The sequence below is a fragment of the Psammomys obesus genome, unplaced genomic scaffold (assembly GCF_907164565.1).
Source record: "Psammomys obesus unplaced genomic scaffold, mPsaObe1.curated_primary_1811, whole genome shotgun sequence".
NCBI lineage: Eukaryota > Metazoa > Chordata > Mammalia > Rodentia > Muridae > Psammomys > Psammomys obesus.
In genome coordinates, this window is record NW_026590905.1 from 3919533 (window position 1) to 3934676 (window position 15144).

At 49.0% G+C, this 15144-nt stretch overlaps 1 protein-coding gene across 2 annotated transcripts in view; it reads right to left on the bottom strand.

Annotated features, from left to right (window-relative positions):
• Window positions 1–373: 373 nt before the first annotated feature.
• The window catches only part of Tulp3 (TUB like protein 3), a 33586-nt gene continuing 18815 nt past the window's right edge, over window positions 374–15144 (bottom strand). For both annotated transcript variants that reach the window (XM_055609382.1, XM_055609383.1), the window contains 10 exons: window positions 13964–14015; window positions 11853–12012; window positions 11139–11315; window positions 6786–6907; window positions 6377–6574; window positions 5566–5678; window positions 4748–4862; window positions 3836–3934; window positions 3089–3260; window positions 374–2317 (listed from right to left, as the gene is read on the bottom strand). In XM_055609382.1, the coding sequence (XP_055465357.1) occupies window positions 2184–2317; window positions 3089–3260; window positions 3836–3934; window positions 4748–4862; window positions 5566–5678; window positions 6377–6574; window positions 6786–6907; window positions 11139–11315; window positions 11853–12012; window positions 13964–14015 (1342 nt within the window). In that variant the 3' untranslated portion in view covers window positions 374–2183. The remainder of the gene's footprint in view (window positions 2318–3088; window positions 3261–3835; window positions 3935–4747; window positions 4863–5565; window positions 5679–6376; window positions 6575–6785; window positions 6908–11138; window positions 11316–11852; window positions 12013–13963; window positions 14016–15144) is intronic.

Here is a 15144-nt window from a genome sequence, read left to right on the forward strand (position 1 = left end):
GCGTATGCTTAAAGGCTACGGCCCTTGAGTAGGTAAGGTGTGTTTCACCATTAGTCTGCTTGTTTTGCTGCACCACTGAACAACACCAACAGAAGATGCAGGAGGCTGACCGGCGTGGGTGTCTGAGGTGATGCAGCTTGGCCCAGTCAGGGCCCCTTGCACATCCTGTACTCAGTTCCATGACCCATGCAGAGAGCTCTAAGCTTTTCCGCATGACGTATCCACGCTGTCTCCTAGACAGTCTCTCAGCCTGCGTCGACCCCAGGACTGAACTCTGCTGCCCCTTGGCTCAAAGAACTAAAGAACATTCCCACAGAACACAACAGGAGGAACTCCAAGGGATGGGATTCTGGGAAGGCGATATTTTTATATAAATTATCTTTATTTATAGGGTATACAAAAGGTATAAATATGACTTGTGTAAAGGCCATCACCTGCCCACTTAAGCAGAGTCCACAGCTCTCTAAGCTGGAGAGGAACGTGAGACCCGGTGGCTTGTGGCCCCCACACCCTTCAACTAAAGACAGATGAAGAGCTTTCTGCTCAACATCGGTAGCTTGTCGGGGACAGTGGGTGCCAGAGGTGTATCAGGCTTCAGAGCAGTTTGTGGACAAGGCACTTAATGGAAAACATGCCTGAGGCAGAAACCGGTGGCGTCTGAAGGGACAGGCAGGACAGGAGGTGAGCACAGGTGCCTCCTCCCAGCTCTCCTGCCACCACGTAGCCTCCTGATGCCGAGCAGGGGGGAAGGGACCTCCTCCACCTGGGCAAAACCGCAGAGCAGTGGCCAGCAACCCTTCGCCCATGCTGGGAAGAGCAGCTTGGGTGTGGAGGACCACGGAACGCAGAGCCAAGGTTTTGGAATCCTCAGGTTCAGGTACATCACGGAGTGGTGAGCCTGAGGAATCTGTCATGATTTGCTGGGGGAGGGGTCATGATCTCAAAGCCTCGGTGCACAGGGCAGTGTCTGCACGGATGTGGGCCAGGCTTCAAGGCCAGGGGACAAACCAGACTGGCAGGTTGGCTTGTGGAGGAGAGTCAGTGAGTGTCTCACCAAGAAGCTCCTGCTGCCTCTAGCATGACACTAGACTAAGATGCTGGAGAGAAGGCTTTCAGGGATACCACCTGCTCTGAGGACAGGGAAGAGGGAGGCTGGGACATCAGAGACTTTTAGGCCCCAGGAACAACGTAGTACCCAGAAAAAGAAAATATGACACCAGACTTGAAGCCTAGCCCTGATGGGAGATGATTCTCTACAGCCATCATCACCGTGAGGCAAGAGCTACCAAGAGTGGATTCAGCATGAGAACTTCTGAAGAGTCACTCTGTTGCCTTTAATCCCAGCACTAGGGAGACAGAGGCAGGTGGATCTCTGAGTTTGAGGTCTCACTCTGCCTGGTCTACAACGTGAGTTCCAGGACAGACAGAGACACAGAGAGAAACCCTGTCTTGAAACAAAATGAAAACCCAAAAGATAAAAAAGTAAGATTCAGTCTGCTGCTCCTGAGAAGCAAACCGCGCTCCTTTCCACTCTTGTTCTGGAAGATGCTCCAGCCTTGGAGTACAGGGCCGCACCCGAGGCAGGCCCCAAAACCAGAGTAACAGGCCACACTAGGCCAATGCCTACTTTGTAAATAAAGTTTTATTGGGACACAGCTATACTCTTTGGGCACCAACTAATTATGGCTGTTTTTGTGCTAAAGAAGCTGACCGGAGTCAGTGCAAGAGATCCTATCAGACCACTGGCTGGGAAAATCTGCAGGCTCCTGTCTTAGAGGCCAAAGGCATCCCAGGGACCCGCCCCTGTGAAAGGGCCCTCAGAAAAGGAGGCCTGAGTGTTTAATCATTAGGACCTGATTCTGCAGGAAGCGCTCCAGCACAGGAAAGCTACAACTTGCTGTGCAGACTCTGTGGTGCAGTCAGCGGTGACCATCGTGCCCAGCTGTCCACCTCCCACCTCTCACCCAGGTGAGGCTGTGATCTACGAGCAGGTCTCTGAGGTCCAGGGAAGTCATGAACGGGTGTGTGTGCACGCGTGTATAAACGCCCACGTGCACACTCACACGCCATCATTCCCCAAGGGGGCAGAAACGCTGCTCCTCTTGCGCTGGGGCAGGCTGAGGGGCAAGCGGCTCCCTGCTCCTGAAGGCTCTGTGGTGAGGAAGTCCCCTGTTTGCTGCCGCTCATTCACAGGCCAGCTTGCTGTCAAAGCTGGACAGCCCGATGGCGAAGGCCTGAAGGGCGCACAGTGGGTAGTTATAGTCGAGCGTGAACACGTCATCAGCCACACGTCCAAACTGCATGACTATGTAGTCAGCTGGGAACAGAAAGACAGGACCACATTAGGGTGGCAGTTCCAACCGGGGGCGCCCAGGGACCTTTTCATGGGGTCACGCATCAGGCAGCCACGTCACGATGAAAATAACTGTACGGATGAGGGTCACCACGCCACGAGGAACTGATTAAGGGATCGTGGCGTCAGGGAGGTTGAGAGCCGCCGAGTTAGAGGTTACCGTGGTTGCCCTGGGGGGGAATAGGCAACGAACGGGAGGGGAAACGGCTCAGTGGTACAGCACCTGCCTAGGATGCGGCAGGTAGCACGTTCCCCACCCACCTAGCGCCACACACAGAATACTAAACAGGGTGGGAAGCATGTGTGCGCGTAACTGTAATCTCTGGAGGCTGGGGCGGGAGGGGCAGAGCTCCACAGGCCCAGGCCTACACAGCAAGACCCCGTCTCAAAAGGGTAAAGTCTGTCTTCACGTTCTACTTCAGCTCTCTTCTCCCTGGAGACTGGGAAATCACTCCTGACTAGCACGGTGGGCAGGGGGAAAGGCCGGGGCTGTGCGACTGGGCTCCAACCGGCTGGTTTGGGGTCCTAATGGCCTCACCCGAAGAGTTTCCCTGATGTGCCACAGAAGGATGCTCACACTCCCTTCGCGCCGTGGCTGGTCTTTCCGGGAGATCGTTTCTTTAACCCCTCCCCCGTGGGTGGGCTTCCTGGCCGAGGTGGGCGCGCTCGCTCCCGCGCCTGCGCAGAGTACCTCCCCCAGCGCCCCCCAGCCCCAGCCCGGGCCCCTGGGCTTACGGTCGTTCCCGTGGACGATCTGGAAGTTCTTCACGGACGCCTGGGTGACCCTGCCGTGGAAGTTGAGGACGTAGGACTGCGTGTCGTCGTTCCACACCGGCGCCTTGTTGTGCAGTTCGATCAGGTTCTCCATGGATTTGTTTTGCCATTTTGAGAGCAAGCTCTCGTGTTCCTGCGTGGAGGGGAAGAGGGCGACCTCGTCACCTGCTCACAGTTCGGAGCGCCGGAGGGTGCAACGGGGAAACGGCCTCTCCCTCTCAGGAAGGTTCAGACGGCAACGGAGGACCAAACTAAACATCCGCATAAGCTCTTCAACATTTTTTTTTCTTTAAAAACAATTACTGATTTTGGTTTCAATCTGAAGTTACAGATGGTTGAGAGCTACCATCGGTATTCATGCTGGGAATTGAACCTCGGTCGTCTGGGAGAGTAGACAGAGCTCTTAACCGCTGAGCCATCTCCCCAGACCCGGTTCTGAGATTCCGACATGTCTCCTAGCATTTCTCAAATCAACATCTGTGGACCCTCCCTGCCCTGGGGATCCAGAGCAGAGGAACACTCAGTAAGAGAGGCACTCCAACCTGGGCTTCCGGAAGAAGCAACGCTGTTTGTTTCTTTTTTAAATTGGTCTCTTCTGTATTACTGCATTAAAGGTGTATTACTGTCTTTTAGAGACATTTGCTGGTAGAATATAAATTTTCTTCTGTCTTTGAGACCTGGCCTCACTGGGAATATGTCTTTACTTACATTTCGTGGCCGAAAGGGGATGCGTTCGTGATTCATATTCATCCCTGGAATGATCACAGACATTTTTCTAGGACCTTTAAAACCAAGTACATTTGTTTCCTGAAAGACAGGAAAATAAGGCAGGATTTGGAAACGGAAGGGAGCAAGAAACTGCGCTCTGCTTTTACGGGAAACTTCCTCTGGCACAGAAAATGCTGCCAGTGTGGAGAGCACAAACAAAAGTTCCGTTTCCTTGCTGGAGCTAAACGCAGAGACTGAAAACTGAACTCAGGAAGTCAGGCGTGGTGTGGCGCACGTTTCCACACACACATATGTCCCGGCACTTGGGAGGTTGAAATGACAGGACTGCTTGAGCCCAGGAGTTTGGGGCTAGCCTGAGCAAAGTAGTGAGCCCTTGTCAAGGAAGGAAGGAAGAAAGGAGTAGAAAGCCAGCCGTAGTGGTACACACCTTTAATCCCAGAATTCAGCAGGTTGAAGCAGGAAGGTTGAGAGTTTGAGGCCAGCCTAGAATATGCAGCAAGGCTAGGGCATACAAGAAGACCCTGTCTAGAAAGAAATAAAACAAAACAAAACAAAGACAATAACAAAAAAAAAAAAAAAAAAAAAAAAAGAAGAGGGAATGGAGGGAAGGGAAAGATTAAATGCAAAGAGATGGCTTTGAATTTTAGTTTATTTTTTGCTGTAGCCTTTAGCCCAAGAATAAGCGCCAGCAAAGGAACAGGGAGGGTGGTGCAGAGAACACGCTGATCTACATCCAATTAAAACTCCAAACACAAGAAAGAAATGGTGCCAGCCCCTACGCGGGGATCAAAGAAACGCTGAAGGGGGAGGGGGAGAGGCGGCTTTGGGCCTGGCTGGCTGGCAGGAGGGCACAGAGCAGGGAGCAGCAGGCAGGGCAGGGGCAGCACTTACATAGCAGATGGCGGCCAGCTCCTGCCGGGTGTGGGCCTTTTCCACCAGGCCCTGGGCCTTGACTGGGTTGACACCATGGTCATACACTGTGAACTTGGTCCCCATGAGATTGGATCTAGTACCAGGAGAAAAAGCTACCATGATGATTTGCGTTTTTTTCCCCTAGGACAGAAGTAGAGGGGAGCCCGTCTGCCTGCTCGCCAAACGCCACCATGGATACCATCTGGGACTGTCTTTTAATGTTTTTTATTTTAAAACATATAATAATTTATTCATGATTTAGTAACAGTTAATAAGTAATTCAATAAAATAAGTTATCATTATTATTTTAGTTTTTGAGATAAAGTCTCTCTATGTAGCCCTAGCTGGCCTGGAACCCATGATCCTGCTTCTGTCTGGGGTTAAAGATGTGTGTCATTACCCTTGGCCTCAAGATTTTCTTTTAACTTTTTTCTCTTTGGTTTTCAAGACAGGGTTTCTCTGTGTAGTCCTGGCTGTCTTGGAACTCACTGTGTAGACCAGGCTGGCCTTGATCTCAGAGATCTGCCTGCGTCTGCCTCCAGAGGGGGGGTACCTTTTCTTTCTTTTTAAGATTGACACATCTATATATTTGAATCATTAAAAAGAAAAAGTAACAGCATCTAGGGGTGTAGTTCAGTAGTAGAGCAACTGCTTATCAAGTGTGAGGGTGTAGGTTAAGCCCTAGTAACAGAGGAGGGTGGGGGCTGAGCAGACAGGCTTGGGAGAAGAAACAACAGCCATTATTCTGAAGTCACAGGGACTACAGAAGGGACAGGCCGCTGACGGGGTTCTGTCACCTGAGTTTGCCGATGTAACTTTCTCCTTCTCGAGACAGATCCGTTGGGTCTGTGGAGACCAGGTAGTTGGAGGTTTTGCTCTTTTTTCGCTTCCTCCCAGCAAGGAGAAATATCTGAGGAAAGAAAAGGTGTCGGTCAAACACAGGTCCAGTGAGCCCATGGTGTTAATCACTGCCCACTATGTGCAAGGAAGTCAATCCTAGGCCAGGCATGGCGGGGCACACCTGAGGGGGCAGGACCTCTGTGAGGCTGACGCCAGCCTGACCTACAGAGCAACCTCCAGGACAGCTGGAGCTACACAGAAAGATCTGCCTCAAAAGCAAAACTAAACAAAAAAATAAACCCCCCCCCCCCGCAAATAAATAAATATAAACAATGAAAGCCAGTGCTTGGAAGGCTGACACAGGAGGATCTGCAGTTCAGCAGGTCAGCTTCAGTTTCCAAGTTTGAGGCTAGCCTGGGCTACATAAAATCCCATCAAAAGATGGAGAGAGGGGTAAAAACAAGCATACTTTCATACTCTCCCTGGGACGGGGCAGCTTAGTGGTGGTCGTCAGCTCAGTGGTGGGGCAGAAGGCTAAGCCCCAGCCTAGCACAGGGAAACACTTCTCCACTTCCTCACGTTATAGGTAATCCTTTTTCTTGAAGGTGGGCAGGGGTGAGGGACTAGAGATCCTACCCACGGCTAGGACAGACTTGATGACACTGAGAACAGGACTTCTGGGCACTTGACCCGTTTTCGGGTGCCAGTGGTCCATTCCCAGCACTAGAAGGAAAAGAGGAAGAAAATGGCCCACGACGGACCCTGTACCTTGCGATTCTCCTCCTTTTCCAGGTGCATATAGTAGGTGGGAAAAAGGCCACGGTCCATGCCTTTCTTATCCCTGGTCACTCTGCACCTCACTGTAACACCCCGAGGAGCAGGACTATACGCGAACTCCTCTAAATTATCCACTTCTCCAAGCTGGGCCTCACTCTGCTGGGACGTCACACTGGAAGCTCCTGTCTCCTGAAAACAACAGTTTTATGTGGGCAACCAGAATTGGGTGCAAACTTCAGCCCCTGCCACAGACACTTGGAGGACAAAATCCTCTGGCCCTCCCCCTGTCTTCAGTCCTCTGACAAAAGGCAATCTGAGGAGCCCAGACATCAATGCTTGCCCAGTGTTTGGGCCAGAAACACCAGCCTCGGAGGACGGTGGGGGGTTCAGCTCAACATACCGAGGCTGCTTTCTGGATTGCTGCAGGGCTCCCTGTATCTAAGTGAGTTGGCGGGGAGCTGAGGTCCTCCCCTCGGTCCTCCTCCTCGTCAGTCTCATCATAGTTCACACTGCTCAAGATGCCTGGCAGAAAAGGAAACGCTGTCAGCAACAGCCAACTGTGCTTTGAAAAGATCGAGTTAGAAATGAAGACTTTTGCCAGGTGGTGGTACACGTCTGTAATCCCAGCACTGAGTTTGAGGCCAGCCTGGTCTACGGAGTGAGTGTCAGGACACCCAGGGGTAGGTACACAGAGAAACCCTTGTCTTGATAAAACCAAAAAGGAAAAGTTTTAGAAGTTTTTCTTGCTTAAGACATTCCCAACTGTGGCCAGGGAGATGAGTCGGTAAAGGTTCTTGCTGCCAAGGCTGACAACCTGAGTTCAATTTTTGGGATTCACATGGCGGAAAGAACTGACTTCCTAAAGTGGTCCTCTGACCTTCACATGTGTGCTATGGCCACAAGTACACACGTACACACACAAATAAAAAAAAAATGTAACAACAGCAATAATAATAAATTGCTAACCGGAACCAGTTATGGCAATGCTAGTCTCAGTACTCAGGAGGCAGAGACAGAAGGACTAGAAGTCAAGGCTATCCTTGGCTACAAAACAAGCTTGAGGCCAGCCCGGACTACATGAGACCCTGTCTCACCATCAGCTTCTATTATGCTTTAGGCAAACTCCAAAATCTTACTATGGCCTCCCAAATTCTATCAACTAGTGCCTTCTTTTTGTTTGTTTTTGAGACATGGTCTCATTATGTAGCTCTGGATGTTCCTGGAACTCACCCTGTAGACCAGGCTGGCCTCCAATGCACAGAGATTTGCTTGCCTCTGTCTCCCGAGCTCTGGGAGTGAAGGTGTGTGCCACTATGGCCCCACATCTCTGTGCCAAGAACCAGCCCCTTCTAAGTGCTCCAGGCTCAGCCTGGCCACCCTCCCTCCCATGCTATCACATCCTGCTCTGCTACTGTCATCTCAGTGCCTGGCCCTGAACTTCTTCTCTGGGGAGCTAGGGTTAGCTGCACCCAGGGACTCCCCGGCACCTCTTCACTTCCAGCACAAAGCATCAATTACTTTAGTTTTGAGACAGGGTCTCATTTAGTTCAGGATAGCTTAATCTCATTGGATAGCCGAGAAGAACTGTGAGCTTCGAATCCTCTTGCCTCCATCTTCCAAGCGGTGGGATTACAGGCATGTGTCTTCGCGCAGTTTCTTCAGTGCTGGGGATCAAACCCAGGGCTTCATGCATGCTGGCAAGCACTCCACCAACTGAGCTGCATCCCCCGGGCCACAAAGCCTCAGTCAGAATGAATGATCTATGAGAATGAGTCACACCCACCAGGACAATTATGCAGACAATTATGCACTCAGAACCCATTTTCTTTCTTTTTCTGTTTTTTTGTTTTCGTTTGCTTGTTTTTGAGACAGGGTTTCCTCTGTGTAGCCCTTGATATCCAAGAACTCCATTTGTAGACCAGGCTGGCCTGCCTCTGCCTCCTGAGTGCTGGGATTAAAGGCCAGCAACTATGTCCGGTCCCATCTTTTTTTTTTTTTTTTTAACTTCAAAATTTTTGTTTATTCTCTCCTTCTACCACGTGGGTTCTGGGAGTCAAACTCAGGCTGTCAGGCTTGGCAGGAAGTGCCTCTGCCCACTAAGCCACCTTCTTGGCTCTCAGAACTTTTGTTTAGTTAATATGTGTAGGGAAGACAATTTGTCGGAGTCAATTTTCTCCTCTCTTATGGGGCTCCGGGTACTGAACTCGAGGTACTGGCAGCAGGTGTCTTTAACCACTAAGCTGTCTCACTGATTCTCACAACCTATTTTCTAAATGGACGAACACAGAAACCCGGTTCAGCATCCAACAACTCGACCACGCTGCAGGGGGCTTTTCTGCTGCCCCTCTCTGGTAGGGGCCGGCAGTGCGGGCACCTAGCACACATGCCTTCCCTGTTGGCCTTCACTTTTCTCACTTGAAGGGTAGGTATATAGCTGGGCATGGCAGTGTGTGTCTAAGATCTCAGCACTCAAGAAGCTGAGATAGGAGGATCTCAAGTTGGAAGCCAGGCTGGCTAGCTTATACCTGGCTAGCAATACCTTGTCTAAAAGGAAAAAAAAAGAAACAACAACAAAAAACTAGGTTAAAAAAAAAAATGCTGCTGTGCAATGGTCACACATGCCTTTAATTCCTTGTCTCGAAAACAAAATGGCAAAAATAGGCACTTGATCTCACTATGAAATTGGGTTCTTTTTGTTTTGTTTTGTTTTGAGACAGGGTTTCTGAGAGTAGCCCAGCTGTTCTGGAACTTACTATGAAGAGCAGTCTGGCCTTGAGCTCAGAGATCACCTACCTCTGCCTTCTGAGTGCTGAGATTAAAAGCGTGCACCACCAATGCCTGGCTGAAACGGTTTTCTCTGAGGAGCTCTCAAGCGAACTCCAAAATGCACAGGTGTCCTGATGCAACGCCACCAACTGGTGAAGTGGGCTCTCACCATCAGAGACAGAGTGCACTGGGACAAAGTGGCTGAGAGCAGCTTTGCTGAAAAGAGGTGTTTGAGTGACTAGCCTTCAAGCCAAGCTACCACTCACCACCTTGGGGTGTTTGGCTGCAACCCCTTGCAAAAAGATAATCTGAAGTGGGCTTGCTGACTGTTTACATTCCCTCACTGTAATGGGGCTGGGAGGGTTCCAAGACCTGCCTACAATACACCTGAGTAGCCAGCCTCTTCCTACCACCTACTGTCTGCAACTCTGCTTTAATCACAAGCCTTAGGCTACAGGCCAGAGCCAGGAAGACTAGGGAAGACGGCTCCACCTCTGGGAAAGTCCTCGCATCTGCTGGATAAGGCTTTTCAGGTGAGGTCTATTGGGGAGCGCCTTTCCCCTGTAAGTAACCTTCCTTCACTATGTTCTATATATAAACTCATTTCCATGGAGTGACTTAGTAGTGGAATGAGCCTCAGTTTGTCACTGGAACCTCAGAAGGGACAGATTTTGCTCCAGAGACAAAAGAATTTTAGAAACAGGAGGGGGTAAGAAATGAAAAACTGTCAAAAGAAAGGAAACATCATCTATAATTGCCAGGGGTCTTCCCCAGCTGGCTGACAGGGCAGCCGTAGAAAAGACAGAGAGTCATGCGGAGAGGAGGGAGTCAGGAGCAGATGGTTCCCGGAATTTTGCAGCTCCGACTGACTAGTAATCAGATTGCTCCTTTATTTATACAGGTTTCACAGAACAAAGACAGACTAATGATTATCCAAGTGGTATAGATTATATGTTTGATTCTTTTTCATTACATGTCCAGGGTTACAAGTTCAGTCACAATCAGAAAATACAAACAGAACAGATTTATTTTTATTACCAGCCCTGTAACTCCAATTTAAAGAATCTAAAGAATATCTCCTTCAAGGCAAGCACATTTGATACATGACAGCCTGCTTTTAGGCTGGCAGTGTTTACAGTTTGAAAGCACTCCAGACAAACAGAAAATATCTAAACTGGTCTTTTTATAAATAGCAAATACTAACACCTAACTTCTTTTACTATATGTTTCATCATCTATGCTATAAAGTAGGAAAAGTTTATTTTAGTCAGTCTATCTTACTTACTGAGTTCTATTCCTCCAGGTGTGCCCTGTAAGACCACATATCTTTTAAACTACATATTCAGAGAGCTCTAAGAGTGCTAAAAACAGACCTTGAATCTGTAACCTTTTCTCCTGGCCAGTCAGAGCTTGTCAACTGTCTCTGTTTACCCTGTACCAATTATCCTGTTTGAGTTAGCTCAGGGGCAGACGCCCCAGGAAGATTCCTGGAATAATGGCCTCACCTAGCTATGTGCTGATCTGTGCTTAATGATCTCCAGGGCATAAGGAAAGCCCCAAATAGGGCCAGATAAAGTTAACTAGGATTTTCCTTAACAGACTCAAGACATAATTTTCTCAGGAAAAGACATAAAATGAACCATAATGTAGAAGGCTCCCAAGAATGCAACATGCAGAGGCCAAAACCCAAAAGTGAGAGATAGAAGGACAGCGATTGTAGCATTTGGCTCAGCTTTGCTGGAGCTGCACCAGGCCTCTGTGCTGGCTTCATGATTCTTGCTGTTTCTAGTGGGTTTGGCTGTGCCATATAATAATGACCATTACCTGTTTTCTCAGACGACAGCAGGAACAACTACTGTTGCCAAGCATTACCACTTAGATGTCAAAGATGCTGGAAGCCCAAGCCACACTATGCCAGCCTGGGTCATTCCGAATATAAGCCAACGAGAGAAAGGACATCCTGTCTTAAGCTCAGCACCATCCTCACCGTGCTTTTGGAGAATCTCCTGAAGGTCTGGCTTGGGGGCAGTCTCCATAGGGCTTTCCTCATCTCCATTTCCTTCAGTGCCTTCTTCTGGAGCAGCGGAGGCCACTGAGAGAACATGAGGCTTGCTTTCCAAATCCTGAGCCTCCGGCTTAAGGAAAGCAGCTGGACCATCGATGCCTAGGAGCCCAAGGGAAAAGAGAGGGTGAAAGTTAATCAGAACTGAGCTGGGTGGTTTTGGGGGATATAGCCAGAATCAAGGGCTACCCAGCCATCTCCTTTCTCCTTCCTTAATGTCACGAGCATGTTTTTTTTTTTTTTTTTTTTTTTTTTTTTTTTCTTCCAGGACTGGGACTAATTCTATTAACAGACTTGGCTACTCAAGCTGTACTTCAGATTCTAGGACTGAGACCAAGAGGTTGGGGGTGTGGCTCAGTGCCACGGAGTTTTCATTCATTTTTGAGGATTCATTCATTCATTTCAGAGAGTGCCATTCACTTTGTATCAAAATTAATAGTTAAAGGAAGGATTTGAACGTCAAGGCATCTTCCACATTTATTTTTCCCCCAAAGACCCAGGATGTGATTATAAAGATTATGATGGTATTTAGGAAGAATGCTAACTGTATCTTTGTGTAGCATCTCCACACCCTCCTGCTGTATCTTGGGTCTGTGAAAACTGTACTTAAGTTACAGGTGGCACTGTCCAAATACACACCATGAAGGATGACGTCACTGCGAGGTGTCTGAGGGTCCACCAAAGGTGTGTGCTCCTCACTACCTCTTGGCTTTAACCTTCGCAGCCTGGCTTCTGGGTTTGGTTGTACCATGAGTGGCTCAAGGCGCTTCTTTCTCTGCTTCTTCTCCAGCAGTGCCCTCTAGAGAGAAAATGAAACACGTTACAACATGAGGCCTACCTACCCTCTTGAACTAGTGTAGCCTGATCCCAACCCCACCCCAATCCTTCTAAATACTTATTGCTATTTGGGAGGCTAGGTGGATCTCTGTGAGTTCCAGGACGGCCAGGGTGACACAGAGAAATCTTGTGTGCGTGTGGTGGAGACATTCAGGAAGGTTTTTTTCTTCTTTTCTGAGACAGGGTCTTCCTATGTACTGTAGGCTGATTTTCAACTAACGACCATCCTGCCCAATCCTCCCCAATCCTGGGATTACAGGGATATGTCGCCACGGCCAACCTCAGTTTTGCATTCTTGTTCATCTTACAAAATTCAGAATCTAATGAGCTTGGGTCAGAGGTGAGAAGAAAGAAAAGGCACCTGGGACATTCTGAATCGAGAACAGCGGAGTCTATGGGTAAAAGCAAAATAGAGAGCCAGGGGGCCAGGCAGATCCCCTGGTGGTGTGGTGATAAACACCGTGGGAGTCAGGACAGGAAACTGGGAACAAGAATGAGGGCACAGGTCATGGAGGAACGCTGCTTACTGGCTGGCTTCTCATAGCCAGCTCAGTTTTTTCTTATAAACCTCAGGACCGCAGTGGAATGGCACCCCCCACTGTGGACTTGAATCTTTTCTCATTAATCATCAATCAAAAAAAAAAAAAAATCCCCACAGGTTTGCCTACAGTCCAATCTGATGGCAGCAGTTTCTCAATTGAGGTTCCCTCTTCTCGGACAACTCCTGCTTGTGAGTCCCCTGGCTAGACTCACTTTGTTTTGTGTGCCATCAGTACTTGTCATTGGAGAGCCCGTGCAACCTCACGTGACTGTCAAATGTTTTTGACAAGTGTTAAAAAAAATAAAGAAAGAAATCGGCCAGGCATTCGTTTTAGCTCAGCCCTCGGGAGGCAGAGGCAGGTGGAGCTCTATGAATTTGAGGCCAGCCTGGTGTACAGAGCAAGTTCCAGGATAGCCAGGGCTACACAGAGAAACCCATCTCAAAAAAAAAAAAAAAAAGCAAACATGAGAACAGTGGACTCGAGTATAGTTCAAAGTTGCAGGATCATTACGGTGTTACCACAGACACCACAGCACATATTCCCTCCTTCCTTCATTAAAAGGTCTCTAGGCGAGGGATTTCTAGAATGATCTTCTATGACAGAAGGACCATCAAAAATATACTTAGTGGGAGCCAGGCGTGGTGGCCACACCTTTAATCCCGGCTCCAGGAAGCAGAGGCAAGCAGACCTCTGTGACTTCAAGGCCAGCCTGGTCCTCGGAGTGAGTTCCAGGATAGCCGGGAGGGACTGCAAAGATAGATCCTGTTTCAAAACACTAAAAAAAATAAAATCATCATACACATACACGCTTAGTGGGGGATGGGGCAGGGGGGTGCCTCAGTGAGTAGACGTTTGCCTTGCCAGCCTGATCTAAGCTCAGATCCCCAGAAACCACATGAAATCTAAATGCAGTAGCTCAAGTGTCTGTCGTCCTAGGGTATCCATATGGGGACATGAGAGGCAGGGACAGGAGATTCTGCGGACTATGGTCATGGTGTTTATCCCATGAGACGGGCCCTCACCAGACCCCAAACAAGATGAAGCTGCCAGATCTTGGACTTTAGCTCAGACTGGTCTTGAACTCCCGGCAGGCTGCCTCAGCCCCTCTAGTGCTGGGATTCCCAGTTAGTGCTACCATGCCCAGTATAACATCCCTCTAATTCTTATAGGTGCCAGGAGATGTTCACTGATTATCAATAAAGCCAAGGGTATTGCTACCATCTTCAAACCACTCTGGACTTGCCACAGCCCAGTGCTTAAGCCCAGCAACTACCAAGCTCACACACTGTTTAATGAGTGACCGACCGTGAGTGATCCCCCCCGTGTGACTTCGGCACCAGTCAGTGCAGCTCCTCCAGAGACTCTGCTCACCTGATTGTCCAGCTTGAGCTGCCGAAGCCTCAGGGTCTCATCTTCAAAGGCACTGTTTAGAAAATGACAGAAAGGACGGCACATAGACAAAATCCTTCTAAAAGCCTGTCAATTACTTCATTTTGTTTATACATGCATTCCCATGGGCTAATTGCACCCAATCGACTGCCTTAAAGGAAGCATCCGCTTCCAGGTGTTGCCTGTGCTCACACAAGGGTGTCTGAGCTACTATGACACAGGCCTACCCACTTCCCCTCAGGCCCAACCACTGCCCGCAGGCCCAACCACTGTCATAGATTCTAGAGGCTCACAGGAAGTCAGAGTCCACAAAGGCTAAGAAAAGATGCTAACACAAACCCATGCTGGAGAGATTTCTTTCCCTTCTTCTATCTGCCTTCTTTCTTCCCTCCCTCCCACTTTGTTCTGTGCTGGGGATGGTACCCAGGGTCTCGAGGCTGCTAAGCCTGTCCATGGAGCCCCACCCAGCTCTTTTTGTTTTAAACTGCATATCGAGTATTCGCTGTTTCAAAACAGCACGGCCTAAGTGTTGTGTGTCTTGTTTTGCTGATCCCTTAAAGCAACCCCATGAATCAGGCCCTATTTTTCATTCTGAAGCTGAACGAACAGAGGCTTTGGAGAGTCATGTCTAATTTTTACAGATGGCGTTTAATTTGACCTAAAAAATCAGATTATTTTACCCCCTCCCCCTTTTTTTTCTTGAGCTACTTCTGTGAGAGACAAACAGGGGCTGGTGTCACAGCTCCCAACCTTGTCCGACTTCCCTAAGATCTGGGCGAGGTACTTAACTTACTCTCCCAGTTTGCTATCACAGGCTCCCATGGCAGTCACATCCTCCATCCCAGTACTGGGGTGGGTGGGCAGAGCTAGGAGGATTGCCCCGATTTTGAGGACAGTCTGGGGCTTCTCAGCATTTCAAAATCAACAAGGTCTGGCCTTAGTAACATCTGGCGCCAGAAGAGGGCACAGGATTCCCCAGGGCCTTTGGAAGAGCAGCAAGTGCTCTTACCAGTAAACCATCTCTCCAGACTCCCTTTTAATCCACCTGTCCACCCACCCACCCATTTATCTATCTACCTGCCTATCAATCAATCAATCAATCAATCACCCACCTATATCTATCTATCTATCTATCTATCTATCTATCTATCTATCTATCTATC